This window comes from Corythoichthys intestinalis, chromosome 15 (assembly GCF_030265065.1).
Source record: "Corythoichthys intestinalis isolate RoL2023-P3 chromosome 15, ASM3026506v1, whole genome shotgun sequence".
NCBI classification, from domain to species: Eukaryota; Metazoa; Chordata; class Actinopteri; order Syngnathiformes; family Syngnathidae; genus Corythoichthys; species Corythoichthys intestinalis.
In genome coordinates this window covers 13672911-13694174 of record NC_080409.1, presented here as the reverse complement: position 1 = coordinate 13694174, position 21264 = coordinate 13672911, and the positions used below count along the sequence as shown (strand labels likewise).

The 21264-nt window shown below is 42.7% G+C and overlaps 1 protein-coding gene across 1 annotated transcript; it reads right to left on the bottom strand.

Moving 5' to 3' along the window:
- Positions 1-2620: 2620 nt before the first annotated feature.
- On the bottom strand, positions 2621-16325 carry cfl2 (cofilin 2 (muscle)). Its single transcript, XM_057860086.1, has 4 exons — positions 16158-16325; positions 11369-11679; positions 8620-8696; positions 2621-3274 (listed from the first exon to the last, which is right to left on the bottom strand). Exons 1-4 carry the CDS (start codon positions 16158-16160, stop codon positions 3162-3164), a joined length of 504 nt encoding a protein of 167 aa, XP_057716069.1. The 5' UTR covers positions 16161-16325; the 3' UTR covers positions 2621-3161.
- Positions 16326-21264: the final 4939 nt, after the last annotated feature.

Here is a 21264-nt window from a genome sequence, read left to right as displayed (position 1 = left end):
AGCTACCGAGTAAAAGGACTTTTGCTGAAAAGTGGCTACAGGAGGTACCATGGCTAGAAGCAAATGATTCTCGCACAGAAATGCGGTCCAAAATGTGCCGTGAGAATCCCAATGTCGCCGATAAGAGCAGCGCATTTTATGTAGGGTCAAAGAATTTCAGCCATCCAAATTAGAAAACAAGCACGAAAAAAACAGAGCATGTGGCAATTAAGCAAATTATCGATGTCAAACAGGACCCCACTCACCCTATGGACAAGTGGCGGAATAAAGGTAATGAACAGCGACATGCACTGACAAACGTGTTTTTGCTCGCATTTTACAAAGCTAAACATGCACGTTCAATGAGGTCTTATGAGGAGGATATCCAACTTTTAAAAAGGCTTGGAGTTAATGTGGAAGCCGCATAATGCCCTTTATTTTGAATTGGTGCTTCTTATTTCTTTACATTTCACTTAAAAGTAATGGCAATTTTGTTGAGCCAGTTGATGTTAATCAAGCATTAATTGTTAATATAATTAATTAAAGTCAATTGGCTCTAAGTAAAGCTTGTCATAAATTTATCGCATCAGGCGGGTCGGCTCTCAAGCTCAATGAGGACCAAGTCACATCTCCAGGTCCTCCTCTGAGAACCTGGACAAAAAAATTATGTGCACCCCTGAATATATACTATTTGGCCCTTTTTTTTTTTTTTTTTTTTTTTTTTTTTTTTAAATAAAACTGAATTTTTCTGTCCGGACGGAGGAGGCACACTTTAAATATATTAAAGTAATATAAGCATCTTTGAGTGAACTTCGGGTAAAATTCAAGTATCTCGAGGCCGGGCACAATGTCCTCTTTTTTGGAAATCAAAATATGGTCACCCTACAACTGTGCTAAACGCAGTTTCATCTTTATTTCAGTGGATTTAGGTTTGACCCACTGTCCCCCAAAATACAAAAAATCTGGCTCCGTGGCAACCTTCATGTCAGGGAGTTCCGGCAAGAAATTCTAGCCCTTTTCTCCCCTGCGAACTGTGTTCAGAAGTGAAACCCGACCACTGTGTGCGACCCCCTCCTCCCAATTTGGAACAGATTGGACGCTGCAAATAGAAGCAGGCCCGCATTCTCGATAGGGCATACGCCGCTCCATCTATGGGCAAGAATGCACCGCCGGCAGGAAGTGACATCAGTGACGCGGGAAGTCCGGACTCGGCTGTTGGGAAGCACTTGACGCCAGTGGAAATGGAGCAGGGTTTTTTTTTTTTTTTTTTTTAAACCGAGGATCCTGCCCTAATACGTCGGGGGAAATTATGTCCACACCAGCACGTTTTAGACGGGAAAAAAAAAAAAAAAAAAACTTCCACAGCCAACCACATTCATTCATTTTTAAGTACATTCATTAACAATGGGCAAAAAGTAATTGTCCATAAACCCCCATCCTTCCCATGTGTTCAATATGAAGCACTGCCAGTTTGTAAATAAATGGTAGTAAAAAACACCTACTTCGGTTATGTGTCCACATGATGGCGCCACAAACGCAGAATTCGCCACTTGGGCCGCAGTTTTCAAGAACTTGTTAAATGTGCGTGTAAATAGGCCAAACCGTAGTATTTTTGCCAAATACCCTGCTACGTGTAGACATGGCCCAAGCCTACCAAAGTCAGCCCTCAAAAATTAGGGTGTGCTCAAATTAAAGTGACTTGCAGATTCTGCTAATGCTTATAAGTGACCATTTTTGGCAAAGGAGTCAGGTTTTACATTAAGGCTGCCACGATAAGACTAGTTAATCAATACTTACCTAAAGAAAAAAAAAAAAAAAAAAAGCTATGTAAAACCTAACAGTAAACATTTACAAAAACAATTACTTTTCTCATTTTAATAAAATATTTAAACATAAATGAGTTTAGTTTATCACAAGAGTACACCTCTCGCATTTCTGCAGATATGTGTTTTTATGGCACATCCCTAAATGTCCAAATTCAGTACTGCTTGTGTTAATTATCTGCAGAAATGCAAGGGGTGTACTCGCTTTTGTGATACAATGTAGATGATTTGAAATACACAAAGAAAAAAAAACGAGAAAAAAAGCTATGACATTTCAATGTCAATGCGTTGACTTACCCCTACCAACATGGCCGCCCTGATAACCTTTTCATGCTTCTGCTGTCAACTGAAACAAATTAATCACTAGAAGACGTAGAATCCATTCGAAATGGGAATCTGGCAGAGAATGAGCATTTGTTCATTTGCTGCAAACCCTCCCACTTCGAATGGGCTGGACGTCTATTGCTGTCATTGGAGACAAATAAAATTTGAGCAGCCTCTTACCAGAGTTTATCCCTAGTAGACGTCCAATGCATTTGAATTCGTTTATTCGTCTGACCCAGCCATGCTTGCAATGACTTCACAGTCGAGTATGCAATATTTTAGTATTAAAAGGAAGAAAAAGTGTATACTTTTCAAAAAACATGGTAACGGTTCTGTGTCGTTCTACAGTAGACAGCCCTGTTTTAAATTGTTATTGGGAACTAAAAAAAAAAAAAAAAAAAAAAAAAAAAGGTATCTGCGAAAGACCACTAATTCTGGGGGCCCGGTTCGGTCAAGAAGCTTCAGCGGGCGGAGTCAGAGATGAGTCAAGGGAGGGCGGGGCCACAGGCTTTTATTGCAGAGCGGCTTCCTGCGAGGTCACAAACAAGGTTCCACTTTAAGGCTGCGGATGGCGCGACGTTCTCGGCATCTCCGCGGGGGGCGGGGCTCGGTCGTCTCGCGCCGGGGATTTGGGGGCTGGGCTTCCAAAACCAAAGTGCACTCCGACGACGTGTTACATTCAAAGGAAAACGGGAGAGAGCTAACAGCTAACCGTGCCATCGATCCGCGTGGCGATGCACCGGAATAAATTAGTCACGTAAAAAACAAACCGACAAAAAAAAAAAGGCCCGTTTTTTTTTTTTTTTTTTTTTTGGCAACGCTCGGAGACGACCTTTCCCGCCGGGTCGACGTCAAAGTGGGAGGGGTTTGCATATTTGAACTTTAACGAGCTCCTCCTCCATTCCGGGGACGAAAAAACAAACAAAAAAAGCGAAAACAAACCAAAAGATAAACATGGCGGGCCTAAACTCCTCGACGGCACGGACACAAACGGCAAGCGGTGGCGGGTCCGAATGGCGCGGCGGCCGGGCCATGTCACAGTGGCTTCCCCTCCAGCGACACCACCACGTTGCCGCCCAGCTTCTCGGCCAGCGTGGTGCGGTCCTGGATATCGTCCAGTCCGTTCACCTGCCACTCGTGCTTGATGCCTGCCGAAAAAAATTCACTGTCAAAATGCTTCTCACCGTGATTACTTTTTTGTTCAAAAACTCGCTGCTGAGACATGGTCAATGGGACTCTTTTCATGGGGTTGTGCAAATCGTGGCGTCATCATCTGTCACCAGACATCCACACTAGTAACACTTCAATTCACCAATTCGCATTTCTTTTTGTCCTAATCCTTATAGGGCACTTATTTAGCTGCCATTGATGGCACTAGACATCCAATCCCTTTGAAGTGGAAAGGCTGGCAGCAAATGAATGGTCGTCCCGTATAAAAAGGATTGGACACCTAGCACCACCAATGGCACTGAAATATTAGCATTTACTGCAGGTGTCTCCAAGCCTCCAATTAACCAATGAGGTTTCTTCTAAAACAAGCAGCATCTAAGTGCAATCAACTGATTATATTTGTAAGACACCAGATTGGTGAAAAGGTGGCCTATTGTTCTGTTGAAATGAAATCCTGCCCTACCCTTTGCAACCCCATGTGGAATAGTTCAGAGACCCCTGATTTATAGCCAGTTTTCCCGGTTTAAATGAACTGAACCACCTACCCCCGACCAACCAACAACCCGCTCAAGCAAGCCAAGCCAGCAACAAGCAAACCTCCCAAACTAGGGGGCAGTTTACATGGCGACTCTGCGACACAAAGACTCAATGACTGAGTAGCGGACTCGACTCGCGTGCATATGGTGTCGGCGAAGAAGGAAGGCAAAGACGAAAAATTCTGAATCCTGCCTCCAAAGTGGAGGAATGCGATTCCGGGGGGCGGGTGGGGTGGGGGGTGGGGGTGTTCCTCGGCATGCATATCAAAAGCTCCCGCGGCGCGAGACCGCGCCGTTAACGTCAGCACTCGTACACGTCGCATTGGGCGTGCGCAGAGGTGCTACTTAATAAAAACAGCAAATATGGCGGAACGTCTGCTTTAATTTACCGTTTCAATAATATTTTTAAATTAAATATGTTGAATGTTTCAATTTTTGTGCCTTTTTGAACAAAAGAAAAATGCCATTGCATCGAGTGGGCGGGCATATATTTTTCCAGGCTGAGGGAGTTTGGTGGGTTCAAAGTGCATCATTCTCTGTCACCCTTTAAATATCCACTGCCCCCTAGGGCCTGGCATGAATACTATATCGTCTTCATGCGGAATTGCAACATTGTTCGAATGGAGACGCAAATGCAAATTTGAAATTTTTCATATTCTCGGAGTCACCATGTAAACGGCCTCTAGGGATGTTCCCAATCCGATCACGTGATCAGACATCGGGTCGATCGGGCCATTTCTCAGAGGATTGGAATCAGGTGAAAAGGATCGGGTTTTTACTTTTAAGACATACAAATTTTTCTGAGTGCTAAATAGCAACAAAAAAATCCAAAAATAAAATGGCATTGCCAAAAGAAACAAAAACACACAGAAGAGGAAGGACTAAAAACATTACAGTACTGTAACATGTTTGGAATAAAGACTCAAAGACTTTTTATTTATATCAGGCTGGGACTCGGTAATGGCAGATTCTCAAAATTAGGTGGGTGACTCGGTTGGAAAAATATGCGATTAGGACATCCCTATCCCAAACCAACCAACCAGCCTACCCTCAAATCTCCCAAACCAACTAAACAACCCCCAACGAACCAACCCTCTCAAGGCAGCCAACAAACCAACCACTCTCCCAAACCAACCGACTAGATACCTACCTACATACAGACCCCCCCCAATCCTCCCAAACCAACCAACTACCAAAAACCCTACGAGATCAACAACCAAACATACCAAGTACCAACCCTCTCAAATCAACCAAGCAAGCTACCTACACCCAACCCTCCTCAACCAACCTTACCTTACAACCTCACCCTCAACCCTTCCAAACCAGCCAGTCAAGCAATCAGCCTGCCTGCCTACCTACATGATGACGTCTGTGTCGTTGTCAACCATATGGATTTTCATAGACCGAACCAACTAATATTTTTAAAAAACGAGCACATTTCTGATTTCCAAAGCTTACTTTATAAGCCGATATACTTGTTTTTAAGAGAAATGTCAAACTGCGGCCCGCAGTACGAGACAACCGCACACCCTGCTTTCAACGACCAATCAGATCAAGCATTCCTCATCCGCCAACCACGCCCCATGCTTTCAATCAGATCAAACGGTTGTCATCATCCAACCGCGCCCCCGGCCTTCAACGATCCGAACCGTTATACTAGTATATAGGAATGAACAGATAGGTGGATTATGGGGAACTTGCCCGAATACATCCAACACCCTTTAATCAAGAACCTGATTACCCACAATTCACTCTAAGCTCAACTACAGGGGTTTAAACCCTAAACTTAACTAGTCTTCCGTATAAACAGAAATTTATATATATTTAGCCCTAAACTTAATTAGACCTTGGAACATTATTCATTCATTCATTCATTTTCCATGCCGCTTGTCCTCACGAGGGTCGCGGAGGTGCTGGAGCCTATCCCAGCTAACTCGGGGCAGTAGGCAGGGGACACCCTGAACTGGTTGCCAGCCAATTGCAGGGCACAAGGAGACATACAACCATTCACGCACACACTCATACCTACGGACAATTCAGAGTGTTCAATCAGCCTACCAAGCATGTTTTTGGGATGTGGGAGGAAACCGGAGTTCCCGGAGGAAACCCACGCAGGCACGGGGAGAACATGCAAACTCCACACAGGAAGGCCGAAGCCCGGGATTGAACCCTTGATCTTAGAACTGTGAGGCAGACGTGCTAACCACTCAGCCACCGTGCCGCCCCTTGGAACATTATGATTTATATAATCCCACCGAAAATTTAACTACAGGCTGTCCCCGGGTTACGAACTAGTTCTGCTTAACCTTCTGGCTTTTGGCTGGTGATGTAACCCACATTTCCGCGGAAGTATGAATTAACCCTTTAAGCACCTCTAAATACAAAATAACTGTCCAATAACATGTATTATACGTCATATGAATAAGCTCAAATAAAAAATGTGTTAAAGTGTTAAATGCTGTTACATTGAATGATTATTTGGGCCAAAAAAAAAAGTATTCGGGGTTTACTCGCGAGTCGCTTTGCTGAGAGAATCGGGCACTGTGGAAAGAGCTTGGAGGTGAGAGAGATGGGATATCATGGCCGCTTAGGTTGCGTCTCAATGCGAGCCTGCCGTCTGAACTCAAAAAAACAGTCGGCACCAGGGGAGTAGCAGCAGCAGCATGAGAAGAAGTAAGTGGAAAGCCTGAAAAAGGCACATTGTTGGCGGCCAGGGAAGAACTGGAGGTTGAGGCGGGCGTCATGACTCTCCCAAGCCGAAAAGGGCGCTTTTCTGCCGGACACATGAGAACCGGAGATGATAGCGGGTGGGACCTGACGCCGTCAGGAACTGTAGGACTGTGGCGACACTGCTGCGGGAGGCAACAACTGGGTACCGTTTATGAGACGTAAAAAAAAATAATAATAATAAATAAATAATAATAAAAAAACTTGGAGACAGAATAGCGGACGAGACTTCGGCGTCGTAAAGTCGAAATTGTGTAAATCGAGTACGTCGTAATCCGGGGAGTACCTGTAAATGACTTAAAAGGATTAATACATATAATTCTAAAATTAGATGCTGTTGGAATAGTTTCGTGTCTTCCCTGAAGAGCGAACTCTTTTGACCAGCTTGAGCTCTTATCCCTTGCCATCAATGACCAATCAGAGCAAGCATTTTCATCCGCCAACCACGCCCACTGGAATCAACGACCAATCAGATCAAATATTAGTCATTCGCCAACCGCGCCTCCTGCGAGAACTGCGGTTCGCAGTTGGACCAACTTGGTTTTTAAAAGCACATTGATTGTTTGAGACAAAGAAAACGTACACTATATAAAATTTAAATACAGCGACGGACCTCCAAACATCTATTGAACTTATACCCAGACACAACCAAGTCAAATGAAAAGTACAGAACAGGTAAGGAGCAGTCAAAAAATATGACATACACTAAAATCTAAAGAGTAACCTGAATGGTGTGCTTCGAGGAAGCTCATCCACTACTTCCTTTTGGCCACGAGGGGGTGCAAAAACAAAAGTAACAAAGATCATCACCCTAAAGCCTGAGTTATACTCCCACGTTGCGGTGACGGCGTAGCGACTACGGCGTCATTCGACATTTGATAGTTTTGCGGTGAGGGAACGCGTTGCTCTGTAATTCACCGCCAAGCCACTAGAGGGATGTGGCGTTATGTTTGTACGGTTTTGGGACATGCTTGTTTACTTCCGCTAGTCGGAGAAAAAATAAACAATGCAAGATGGAACTCTTGAAAGTAAATATTCTGCTCATCGACACTGAATAAATATGGAACATACAAATGTTGACGGGCAGGCGACGCAGAAGACGGTTTCGAGGCGGTCTGGCCGACTTTTGATGCCGCACAGAGAGTTTTAGACTCGGGTGGAGAGCTAGCTGTGGCGGCTAGCTTCAAACTGGCGTCGAGCACTGCGTTCAAGGTCTGCAAAGCCCTCCAGCCTGATTTGTTTGCCGTGTCCTACAACCAGCCAGTGGGAAGCCTTAGCAGATTTCTGGCGTCTAGGGAACTTCCCAAACTGCGTTGGGAGGCTTGATTTTAAGGTTATCATAAAAAGCACCGAGGCACTCTCAATCAGTGATGATGTATTGTGTGTGTGAACTGTCTGTTATTGAAAATTAAAGATCAAAACAACTCTTTTGACACCAAATCTGTGCTTTATTCTTCATATACTTGAAACATATGTACACAGTAAATGATGAAGTGCACCAACCAAAAATACGACAAAGTGATAAAAAGTTGGCAGTTTTTGGCCGACTGGGTCACCGCTTCGTGTGGCCACTCGATTCCGAACACCCACGTCTCGGTGGTTCTTCCATTTTTTTTCCCCGATCGCCGACCTTGCCATTTGGCAATCACAATAATAATGTCTTGGCGAGACTTGTTCTTCGATGACACTCCCGCCGGCTTGGTGCATTTTTGCGTGTAGAAAATAATGTTTGATTCTATTCTACAATAGCGGGGATTTCCCGCTGAACCGGAAACAACAGTCTGAGCGGACCAATCACAGTCCGTTTTCGCTACGTCATACGCCTCTACGCGATGCGAAGGTTAGAAAAATCGAGAGGCGCGCGTAAGCCTACGGCGTAGGGTCGTAACTCAATTCTTCCTTGACGGCGTAGGTCTGACGCGGAAGTATAACTCGGCCTTAACAGCCAACAAAGGGAGTTCTATCATCATATTTTGATTTTCATTATCGTTTTTTGTGTTTTTATTTATTTATTTTTTTTACCCAGCCCTACGGTTCACCGAACGGCCTTTTGGACTCACCTGTAAACTTTTTCTTTATGGCGTCCTTGGAGCTGGCATATATCATTTTGCTTTTAAGCGGTGCGCCCTCAGGAGCCCTGGTTGGGAGGAAAGCAAACAGGAAGTGATGTCACACAAGGCTGCTTAGAAAACAATAGCATGCCATTTATTGTCACTCAAAATGCATCTAATAAAGGTCTACTGAAGTCGATGCGGGACCTTTGAGGGTTTAAGAAGCCACCTATAGACATACAATTCATTTAAAGTACTGGCTGTGAATCCTCATCTTTAGTGCCAATGACAACGCTAGACGTTCAATCTATCATAATTGGTTAGAGGGGCTAACAAACTAACTTTTTAAAAACTTATATAAGGACACTTATAAAACATGACACTCTCCTTAAGAACTTTTCAACTCAATATTGATAAGCAAAAAATAAAACCAAAAATAAGACATTTTTCAATACTAAAAAATAACCCCAACCCATAAATGTTACCTTTTTTGGGTGTTTCGCCACTGGAGGTAAAAAATTTGGACATAAAAAGAAAAAATTAACAATTGCTTGAAAAATTAAAAAGTTACCCAAAACGTACGGAAAGCGACCCAGAAATGAGCCAAAATCAACAGGAAGTATCCTGGAACTGCCCCAAAATCAACAGGAAATTAACATGAGACCAAAAGTCAACAGGCCGTGACACAAACGCAACAGAAAGTGACATATTAAGTTCCCCACGATCATCAGAAAGTCACCCAAAATCAACAAGACATGACCCAGAAATGGACAGTGACCCAGGACGCCCCAAAATGTACAGGAACTGCCTCAAACTCAACAAAGTGTAAGTGCCCCAAAATCAACAATAAGTAACCTGGAACTGCTCCAAAATCAACAATTAACAAGTGAACAAAAGTCAACAGGTAGTGACCCAAACGCAACAGAAAACGACATGTTAAGTTCCCCATGATCATCAGAAAGTGGCCTAAAATCAAAAAGACGTGACCCAGAAAGGGACAGTGACCCATGACGCCCTAAAATGTACAGGAAGAACCCCGAAATCAACAGAAATAAAACCTTAAGTGCCCCAAAACCAACAATAAGTGACCTGGAAGTGCCCCCAAATCAACATGAAGTGACCCAAAATGTGCAGGTGACCCTGCAATGCTCTAAAATTTACCGGAAGGGTCCAAAAATCAATAGAAAGTGACCAATAAACAGGAATTGATCTAAAAAAGGCTCTAAAATTAGCTGGAAGTGACCCAAAAAAATCAGAGTGACTTGGAAATGCCCCAAGATCAACAGAATGTGACCAATAAACAGGAATACACCCAGAAATTGCCTAATATTAACAAGAAATGACCCAAAATGCGCAAAAAGTGATCCCGCAAAGCTCCAAAATGTACTTAAAGTGGCACAAGGTCAACAAAAAGTGAGCAATAAATAGGAATTGACCCAGATATGTGCTAAAATCAAACGGAAATGACCCAAAATGTGCAGGAAGTGGCCTGTAAGTGTCCCAAAACCAATTAGGAAGTGACCTGGAAACGCCTTAAATAAACAGGAAGTGACCCAAAAATCAACAGTCTATAGACCCTACCCACGTGACGTCACAACTCCGTCCTCCTGACTGGTACCGCCCAATTGTCCGTCAACACATCATGTTTACCTGTTACGGCTACGTACATTCCTCCTATTTACGGCGTGTTTTTCTGCTCGTTAACATTAATAATCAAAATGGTGAAGGCGTGTGTGGCGGTCGGTTGCAGTAACAGAGAAGATAGACGGAGAGACTTGAAGTCTACCGGATTCCGAGAGACTCGGAGAGGAGAGAGCGAGATGTGCTGCTGCAATTAGACGAGAAAACTGGGCTCCAAACGATTACCACAGATTATGTAGTAGTCATTTTATATCTGGTAAGATGCATTTAATATATATTTAGAGGGTTTTGGGCTGACAACCACAATTAAGATCATTGCTAGGCTAATCGCCGACAACATACACGTATGTATGTAGTGAGAGTGCTATCGCTAAACCATATAAACATTAAAAGCCCTAGCTCCATTGACAAATGACATGAAATACATTAGACTTGACAGTGGATGTTAGCAAGAACAAAAGATTTTGAATTGAAAATTTCGTAACTCACCTTTCCAAGCACAAGATAGATTCCTGCCAAATTTTCATGGACGAGGACCTGTTTCACCCAACCAGCAACGAAGTATTTATAAGCCTCCAAGCTCTTAAAGTTTTTCAAACTTTCGTGAGAATAGGCTGATTTTGTGTGGACAAGATAGTTGTACATATCAGGGTAGCTAGCAGATGTCAGGCAAATACGGCGGAGACAGCGGGTCGAAAAACATCGATTTAGGCATCAAATATGGATCTGGCGAATGGATAAACTGAAGCTTTTCCACTTAACGCCTTTTATGCAACGCATCAAGTGAGTTTACGGCATCCGAAAGCACCGGGTCTTCCATGAAATGCATTATAAGTTGCTCGATCAATTGAGACCATTGATAATACAGACACAAAATGACGGACACGGGGGCGGAACAATACAGCGATCACGTGATTTTGTGACGTCGGTGGGTAGGGTCTATAATTTACCCAATCACAACAAATTCCTGGTGACCCGAGTATTAATACTTTTGCAGATTGTAGATTGTATCCGGCGCCAATATTTGAGTACTATCGCAAACCTATCAACAAGTCAGGCATGGAAACTCGAAACAGGAAATGACATCACACAACCAGGAAGCGGTGAGATGACTCACCAGAAGATGAAGACCAAGTCTTCCTTCTTGGACTCCTTGGTCTCATAGGTGGCGTCGTACAGTCCGTATCTGCAGTCGTTGAGGGGGAGGAGCTTGACGAAACAGGCGTAGGGATCCTCCACCGTCTCGCCTATGTCGCCCACCAGGATCTGTTTGCCCTCCTCCACGATGATCTTCTTGCGGTCGTCGCTGAGGCAGAAGAGGACCGCCTTCTTGCGCTGCTTAACCTCCTCTGGCGACCGGTGCGACTTGCGCACCTTCATGTCGTTGAACACTTTGATCACCTCGTCGTTAACGGTCACGCCTGACGCCTGCGCACAAACATAAGTCAACATTGTTTTTTATCTAGCAACATGGGTTGAGCCAGAGCCGTGAATTGAGCATTGTCATTACCCGGGTACTGACAAGCATGATGTTTACTCTCGGTCCGTTCTTAATTGCGTCCCGAAGACTGCGCTGACTGTGTTTAAAGTGCATGTGACACGAAAAAGCATGTTTATTTCATAATACACGCGGTATTTTATGCTCCTGAATAATATGGACCGCTTGGATGTGTGTGGAAGCGATCGCTATATTTATTTAGTTTTTTGAAGCCCGCGCCATGAAAATGAGTGACTTCCGGCTTCGGTCTTGCATTGAGGAGGAGGGCGCTGTGACGTGTACGGTAGAAGACGTCCTCTTCACTATACAGCGTACTGTTGTGTACGAGGACGAAGGATTCAGCTGATTTTGCGGATTAATACGTTTATTTTTCGCATCACGCCAGCCAAACGGCTGCAGAAAAATCATTCTGTATGAGGGAGAGGTGTATGCGCCTTTTTGGAGTTTCAAAAGGTTCCCATTCACCGTGGATATTGGCCAAAACAAGCCCGACTACAGTGGGACCATTGGACTTAGGAGGAAGTGAGTAAACATCTTGTTTAGTATTATGTCAAATATTAATACAGCTATTACAAAGTAAACACTACAAACTTTCTTTAAATAAAGGACTACTTACGTTTGATCATTGATAGGCACGTAAAAAGCTCTCCTCATGCACATTAGCACGTTAGCTGCACAACAACTGCAGCCACCCTCCTCCGGGGAACGAACTGTAAATTGCTCTCCGGCGGGCGGTTTGCCGATCCATGAAGACAATCGACAACTCGGTCATCATGTCAAATAATCCAGGCGAGTTATGTGTGATTTTCCGCTTTGAAGACTTTGAAACATCACTCAGTTCGGGTTAGCATGTCGGCTAGCTGTCACTCCTTTTGGTTTGTTTACATTCTCCGAAGCCGGGGAAGGGAAATGACATAGAGTATGTCCGATTTAGGTGTCATAAAACATCGTTCGGGAGGTGCGACAGTAAAGGTGAAGTCGACAGTTTTGACCATTATGGAGTAATTTTGCCATGTCGTCCTGAATAAATGCATTTTTATTATTTCATATTCCATTTAGCACAAGACTGTTATTTGTGTCATGACCATGCCGTTTATTTAGCAATTGGGGAAAATACTTGGATAAAAAAAATATCTTGTAAAAATATTGACTTAAAGAGACAGAAACAATGACATTTTGCAGCTCTCTTCGTCGCATTTTCCTCGTTGTGAATAGTTCCCCCTCGACGGGCTGACTGGTCCTTCTCAAGCCATTTATATAGCTATTGGGGAGAAATACTTGGATAAAAAGAATATCCTGTAAAAATATTGGAGTAGAGAGACTGAAACAATGACGTTTTGCGGCTCTCCATCGCGTTTTCCTCGTTCTGAATAATTCCCCCCTCAATGGGCTGAATAGTAAAACCGATGAGCCCAGTCTACCGCTGATGTCATCCACCTGTTGGGGACGCTAAAGCACTATAATAGTAGGCGTGGCTAATCAGCAGATTAAAAGACTAATTTCTCGTCATCTGCGCTTTGCTAAATTGTTGTATATAGTCGAATCGTCTCAAAATATGATTCTAATTCACATAATAATGCCATTTAAGACTTTTTTTCTCATGTCGTATGCTCTTTAAGTTCCGCTTTACCTTACATTTAATCGGAATTTGGATGTTTCTGAATCATTCTTGAATCTTTCATGACCGAATCGCGAATAATCCAAGGATCGGAAATTTCGCACAACTCTAGTATTGAGTATTTTTTTTTGAGTACAGATAGGGTTAAAAAGTTAGAAAAGTTAAAAATATAGTCTCGCGACAACAGTAGTCTTTAGGTGGCCTTGGCGCAGTTGGTAGCACGAGTTGTCCTGGGACCGACGAGTTAGTGGTCGACTCCCGGCTATGATTGCCCACTGTTGAAGTGCCCTTGGGCAAGGCACTGAACTCTAATTTGCTCCCAATGGGTTGGCAGCGCCTTGCATGACAGCAGCACCATTGGTGTGTGATTGTGTGCGTGAAAGGGGAAATGTTTGCTAATGTAAAGAACTTTGGGCATTGTAACAATGTACATAAATGCGCCATATAAGTACTCTCTTCATTTAGGTGTGCCTATTCCTGTTGCTTATCGTCTAGTGCGGCTTATACACTAAGGGCGTGCCCCAAAAATCGATTATTAGTTTCGAAATTCGACACGTGACGATTTGATTACAATTCATAAATGTTCAAAAAACGATGATTTTCCCTAATAGCTTAATGACAGCCCGCAGTTAGCGGAACGAAATTCAAAACACGTCTGCCGCCCGGACACCTTAAGGCAGGGGTCTCCAAACCGGTCCTCGAGGGCTGCTGTGGGTCCTGGTTTTGTTCATACCGATCGAGCACAGACCTTTTCACCAATGTGGTTTGTACTAAAACAAGCAGCACCTGACTGCAATCAACTGATTACACTTATAAAACACCCGATTGGTGAAAAAGTGTGGTCTTGTTTTGTTGGAGTGAAATCCTGCACCCACTGCGGCCCTATGTGGAATACATTGGAGACCACTGCTTTAAGTGATGCACAAGGTCCAGAGGGCTGAGCGAAAAATTTACTCCTGTTCAAAAGACTCGAAAATACATTTGTGTATGAGATAGGCAAGCACTGGGTCCTCTTCTGTGCGCAAGTTATTTTTCTAGAGCGAGAGGGCAAGAGAGATAGTTTGTTGCTCTTTGCCTTTCAGTTGTCCAGCAGTAGGTTCAAATCGTGTTGATTGGAAAATGTCCCTAGTGTGTTGCAAAGTCCCGTGTGCGTCTATAAGAGGCGAGTACACGAACCCTCTTGTACTGTTTAGCCTTCATTGTTGTCGTTTTTGAGTTGTACCAAATTTGCGAATTCGCTAATGTGTCGATTAGTGCGTTGTTTGGTGGTGTATAAAAGTTACTCCAGATACAGAACGTGTAAAACCAGGTTTAAGTACAGCGGTAACACTACAAACATGCTAAATTGTACAGAAATCTGTGAAATCTGCCTTTCAAACAGCTAATGTTTTTGCACCTTCTTGTGAAAAAGAGTAGCTTAAGGTCAGCTGTGTTGTATAGGCATGTTGAGAAATGAGTACTGCCTTTTGAATTTTTTTTGTTTTGTACTTTCTTGTTAAAAAAAAAAAAAAATCAGCTTAAGGGTAGCTTTTTGTTGTGTGGGCATCGTTCCTTTTGAATCATTCGGAAATTGACAGAAATACTGGACATAAATTTGTTTGGCTACTTTAATAATTAATCATGTATGATGCATCGATAAACATGATCATTGCCAATACCATGAGCATCGTGTCATTATCAAATCGTTTCACCCTTAATCGCAATCGAATCATGGGGTGCCTAAGATGGCACACCCCTGTATACTTCAAAAAATTGTTTTGTCAAATTTGGTAGGTGGGGCATATAAATGAACAATGCTGTTTTGGTATCAAATTTGGTGGGTGGCTGTTTATAGTCAGGTGCGTCTTATAGTCCAAAAATTACGGTAATCTCATAGGTGGGAGGGTATATCTTGGCCAGAGGAAGAACAAATGATATTTTTTTTTCAACTTATAGCTGCCAATGCCTACGCTAGACATCAAATCCATTTGAAGCGGAAGCGCTCATTCTTCCAATGGATCGGGCATCGACTTGAGATTAACTCATTTCAATTCACGGCTTAGATGACTGGACGCCACAAGATTGGACATCGAACATCATTTTGGAAATAGTGTAACCGGAAGCCATCTTGGGAAGGGCAACCAGCAGTTGGGAAGGAAATATCAAAGTGTAGCATTGGCGTGTCATTTATTATTGTGCTGTATTGGTACCAATACTGGTATTAGTATCCGTGCAACACTAAAATTAATTACATCAAAATTGAAGTGAGTAAAAATTCTAATAAATGCCTAAAAGTGAATACACACAAAATCTTGAACTTAGTTAACTCATTGGCTACCATTGACGGCGATAGACGTCCAACCCATTTCAACTGGAAGGACTGGCAGTCACTGGACTTTTAATTTTGTGTTTTTTTATGTTTTTTTTTTAAACTCTTGGATGATACTTGGACATGTCCGGTAAGGCGGTGTGGCGTGGCTAGCTGGGCTAAAATGGCCGCCCCGGGATATAACGGCCCCGAAGCACAGCCCGGCCCAGACTGACACCGGTCCAGTCCTATGCGGAGCACGCCGCTTGAACCCAACAGAGTACGGTCAGGAGTTAAGCCGGCCTGCCCAAACTCGAATGCCGACCCCACCACTTGAACCACGTTCGGTCCCGTCACCGACTAATAGCGGCGGCCATGCTGGCTAACATCACGCTGGCCGCCATTCAAGCACACGCACGCACACGCGCGCAAGCTTCTAACGGGAATCCGTCGCTAGTTCGGCTAACGGCGCCGCTCGAGGACCGCCGAGTGCCCCTTCTTACCATTCTCTCCCGGACTTTGTCGGCCTAGCTTCGCCGTCACAAGGCTTCGGTGAAGGAGGGAAGGGGCTAGCGACCAGCAGGAATGTGGACAGCCGCAAACGAAGAGTAGGAGGATGATGAGGAGGAAAAGGGGCGGGAATACGGAGGAAACTTGCCCGCCTTTGGCACAGGGGCGTGGCTACAAGACAGCAAACCGCTGTTCACGTCTGAATATTAATGAAGCCGTCGTCCAATCGGCATAGGCGTTGCCTTTACGTCCATATTCTCACGTGGGGATTTCAGACAGCCCACCCTAAAAATATACAGTACTGAGCGTTTTTTTTGTATTTACGTGTATCCATACATTCCAGATTTTTCAGTGATTATTTTATCAATGTCAAAGCATCTCTCATTTATTTACTCAAAAGGGGTCAATGGCAGCGAAAGACGTTCAATCCGTTTGAAGTGGGAGAGATGGCAGCGAATGAACGACTTTTGGAAGTAGGGTGACGTCGCTCTCAAGTATCAAAGCGTCCAAGAAAGAAAGAACCACTTTATTTGATTAATCTGATCTAATTTTTGGCTAAAGCATTGACTCGCAAAAGTTTGTATTCATAAGTGAAAATTCTCCCGATCAAAACCTCATTTTAATGCCTTTGAAAAAGAAATGGTATCAGAAAAAAAAAATGATAAGACTGAAAAAGCAGTTTCTGCTCTTGCACTCCTCTTTAAAATAAACTGCTGTATTTTAAGCCAAAAGAACTACTGTATTTGATAGAACAATATGTGTATTTGTTGACATTGCAGATTCAGGGCACATTAAGCCCCCAAACTATTTTTAATTTGTCCCTTTTACCCTGGAAACCCCCGTTTACAGACGTCGCGCAACCGCTTTTGTTTCGACCCAACCATAAAAAGAAGGTAAATAATTATATTTATTAATCAAAATGTCTGTCATTTTTATCTTAGAATCATTAATTGATGTCTAATATTTCGTTTAAAAAAAAAAAAAAAAAAGCTTAAAAAAATTATTCACTCGCATATTTTAAACTTTTAAACAAATTACGTCAAAATGAAAAAAATGGCGTCCGTAAAAAAAATCACGGATATCTACCTCATGACTATCGATTAATTGTATTTTTTTGTTACTGTTGCAGTTTCCCTAATATGTTAGATGATAAATAATCGATCCAAACAAAGAAAAATTGAAAGAAAAAAAGTTTAAAAGGGTAAATATATGAAAAAGAACATCTCGACGCCTCTTTGATGTCTGCGATTTCTGCATCGCGACCCTTGTTATATGACAATGTTCCACCCATAAAATCCCCCCAAAATCCGGCTGTGGCCATTCACATCTGTGGCTTGACACTCGATAATACATGCTACATGGAGTTTTTGGATTGAAACGAGGTAAGAACGCCATAATATCTCGTTAAAATCATGGCGTCTTTACTTCTGCTCTTGCGTGCTCTCACCTCCAGTTAGTTTTTCTGTTTAAATTTTTTTTTTTTTTTAAATGCCCATCCGTTCAAAATTTTTCTTCCCCCAGAAAATACAGATTTTAAGATTTCCAATGATGTATCACACATGCATATAGGACAATTTTGAAATGTGGTCAAATTGGGGGGTCTCAGAGCGGAACTTCAAGTAACTTGAATGTTTTCCGCCATATATATATATATATATATATATATATATATATATACATATATCTGTATTGAAATTTATCCAAAGGCTCTAAAAACAGTGTTTGTATTCAAATGTAATGTTTTTGTTTAATCATTGATTTTTTTTTAAAACATCTGGCATATGGCATATTGTGCTTTGTATTATTATCATTTTGTGTTAATATTTGTATTTTTGTTGTGGTTCCTGTTATATGTCTTGTATATTTGAATTTTTGTTTTTGTATTGTTCAATTTAAACAAAAAGAACGACTGCATGCACAGATGATCCAAACAACTACCAAGTAACACGTTTAAAACAAGTTACCAAGGTAGTGACCCCAAAATAGCCCAAAACCAACAGGAAGTCACGTGGAAGTGCCCAAAAATTAACAGGAAATGATCCAAAATTTACAAAGTAGTGACCGGTATGTATCGTAAAATAAGAAAGTGACCAAATGAACTCATTGCTTGGTATTGACAACAATAGACGTCCAATTCACTTAAACTGGAAGGATCGGCTGCGAATACTAATCTTTCATTGCCATTAATGACGCTAGACATCTAATTCATTTTGACTGACAGGTGGGCAAATCGATGTTCATTCGCCCCCTATCAGGCAAAATGGATTGGACGTCTAGCGTCGTAAATGGCAGCCAGTTGTATGGCCAAAAATAAACTAGTTCAGCCCACATGAGATTGAATTCCAATAAATCTGGCCTGCGAACCAAAATGAGTTTGACACTCCCACTTGGATGTCTACTAGTGTTACTTATTAGGAAGGACAACAAGTGTTCGTTCCTTCGCTGCCACCCTCCCACTCACTGGCGTGCACACATGGATGGTAGGTAGTGCTCAAGCACTGGCACTTGCCCTCTTAACGGAGCAAGTGCCCTCATCGCGGTTATTTTGTCATGATCATTATGATAGTAATGCATGTGCCCTCCCAAGCGCCGCAGCCAGATTTACGGTGAGAGCGCCCTCTGTCCTCCAAACGTGCTAACAGACGCCCTCCTGCGAGTTGCATTCCGCCCGTCATTGGTCAACGTGAACGCGGAGTGCGGACACGAACCCATGAGGCAGTACATTAATTGCACCAGAACCTGCACTTACAATAGTTGCCATCCACACCCCTGCCTGCAGCCCCTACGCAGAGGTAACACATAATGAGCCGAATCTCGAGTGTGTTCCCCGTAAACCTTAGTTGTTTATTTTTTTCGAGAAATAGTCTGTCTCTGTGCAACTCTCTAAATTAGACAACTGCCCATATCCACCTATTAATGAAGCTAGGCAAGCCACTCGCCAGCACACAACCTACCCACTGTCGGTAGAAAAAAATTGATAAAACTTTATATTATAGCTCAATATTTAGTCATGTGTTTGCATGTTTATACTAGTACTGCTACCTCAGGAGAATGTTGCTGCTTGACAAAAACTATAAGATAATAAACACACACAAAAAATATACAGTAATACCCCCGGCTACTGTAAAACCCCTGGCTGAGAAAGGAGAAGAGTCTGGAAGGTGTCTCCTAAAGGGGCTGCGCATAGTTATAAAGCTGGCCAAAAGTATTGGCACCCCTGCAATTCTGTCTGTCAATTTTTTTTCCCAGAAAATGATAGCAATTAAAAATGCTTTGGTAGTAATATCTTCAATTATTTTTTTTTGCAATGAAAAAACACAAAAGACAAACAAAAAGCAAAAAAAAAAAAAATTATGATCATTTTACACAGAACTCCAAAAATGGGCCGGACAAAAGTATTGGCACCCTCAGCCTATTACTTGGTAGCACAGCCTTTAGACAAACTAACTGCGAACAACCACTTCCGGTATCCATCAATGAGTTTCTTACAAAGCTCTGCTGGAATTTTAGATCATTCTTCTTTGACCAACTGCTCCAGGTCTCTGAGATTTGAAGGGTGCCTTCTCCAAACTGCCATTTTCAGATTTCTCCACAGGTGTTCTATGGGATTCACGCCTGGAATCATTGCTGGCCAATTTGGTTTGAGAGAAAGCACTGGAGCCTTCTATTTTCTAGTGTGTTTTTTGAAGTGTGTTTTGAGTCATTGTCCTGCTGGAAGACCCATGGCCTCTGAGGGAGACCCAGCTTTCTCACACATTATGCTGCAAAATTTGTTGGTAGTCTTCAGACTTCATGATGCCATGCACACGGTCAAGCAGTCCAGTGCCAGAGGAAGAAAAGCAACCCCAAAACATCAGGGAACCTCCGCCATGTTTGACTGTGGGGACCGTGTTCTTTTCTTTATAAGGCCTCGTTTTTTTTCCCTGTAAACTCTATGTTGATGCTTTTTCCCAAAAAGCTCTACTTTTGTCTCATCTGACCAGCGAACGTTCTTTCAAAATGTTTTTGGCTTTCTCAAGTATGTTTTGGCAAACTCCAGCCTGGCTTTTTATGTATCTGGGTCAGAAGTGGGGTCTTCCTTTTCCGTCCACATCTATGGAGGTTAGCCTCAGTGCCATGGGCTTTACACTTATTGATGACACTGCGCACGGTAGACACGGGGACATTCAGGTCTTTGTAGATGGACTTGTTGCCTTGAGATTGCCCATGCTTCCTCACAATTTTGCTTCTCATGTCCTCAGACATTTCCTTGGTCTTCTTTTTCTCCATGCTCAATGTGGCACACACAAAGACACAGGTTGAGTCAACTTTAATCCATTTTAACTGGCTGCAAGTGTGATTTAGTTATTGCCACCACCTGTTATGTCCCACAGGTAAGTAACAGGTGCTGTTAATTACACAAATTAGCGAAATTAGAGAAGCATCACATGATTTTTTAAAGAGTGCCAATACTTTTGTCCAGCCCAAAGTTTGGAGTTTTGTGTAAAATAATCCCCCCCCACCATTCTCGTGTTTTTTATTGCAAGCAAAATAAATGAAGATATTACTACCAAAGCATTTGTAATTGCAACAATTTTCTGGGAGAAATTGGGCATTATCTGACAGAATTCCAGGGGTGCCAATACTTTTGGACAGCAGTGTAGGGATAGTACAGAATACAATTTAAAACTCACCTAGAGGAAGCGAGACGGTGTGTGGAGCAGAAAATGAATAAAATACAGAGGTGGGTAATAACTCGTTACATTTACTTGAGTAACTCTGAGAAAAATGTACTTCTAAGAGTAGTTTTACGAAGCCACTTTTTACTTCAGTAGACTCATGAAGGCTACTTACTCCGCTACTTTGGGCTACACTAGTCGTTACATTTTTCCTCTTTATTCTACATAAAACTTTTATTTGCCAGCGACGCCTACCAGTTCCATCAATAAGACTTGGCAACAATAATCACTTGACACCATTATACCAATCAGACGCAAGCTTGCCATTCTATAATCACGCTGACCTTTTCAGTCACGTGGCATCTTTACTGCACTGTAAAAAATGGAAGTATTTCACATAGAGCGCTGCCCTCAACCTGACTCAAAAGCGGAGATTTTAACC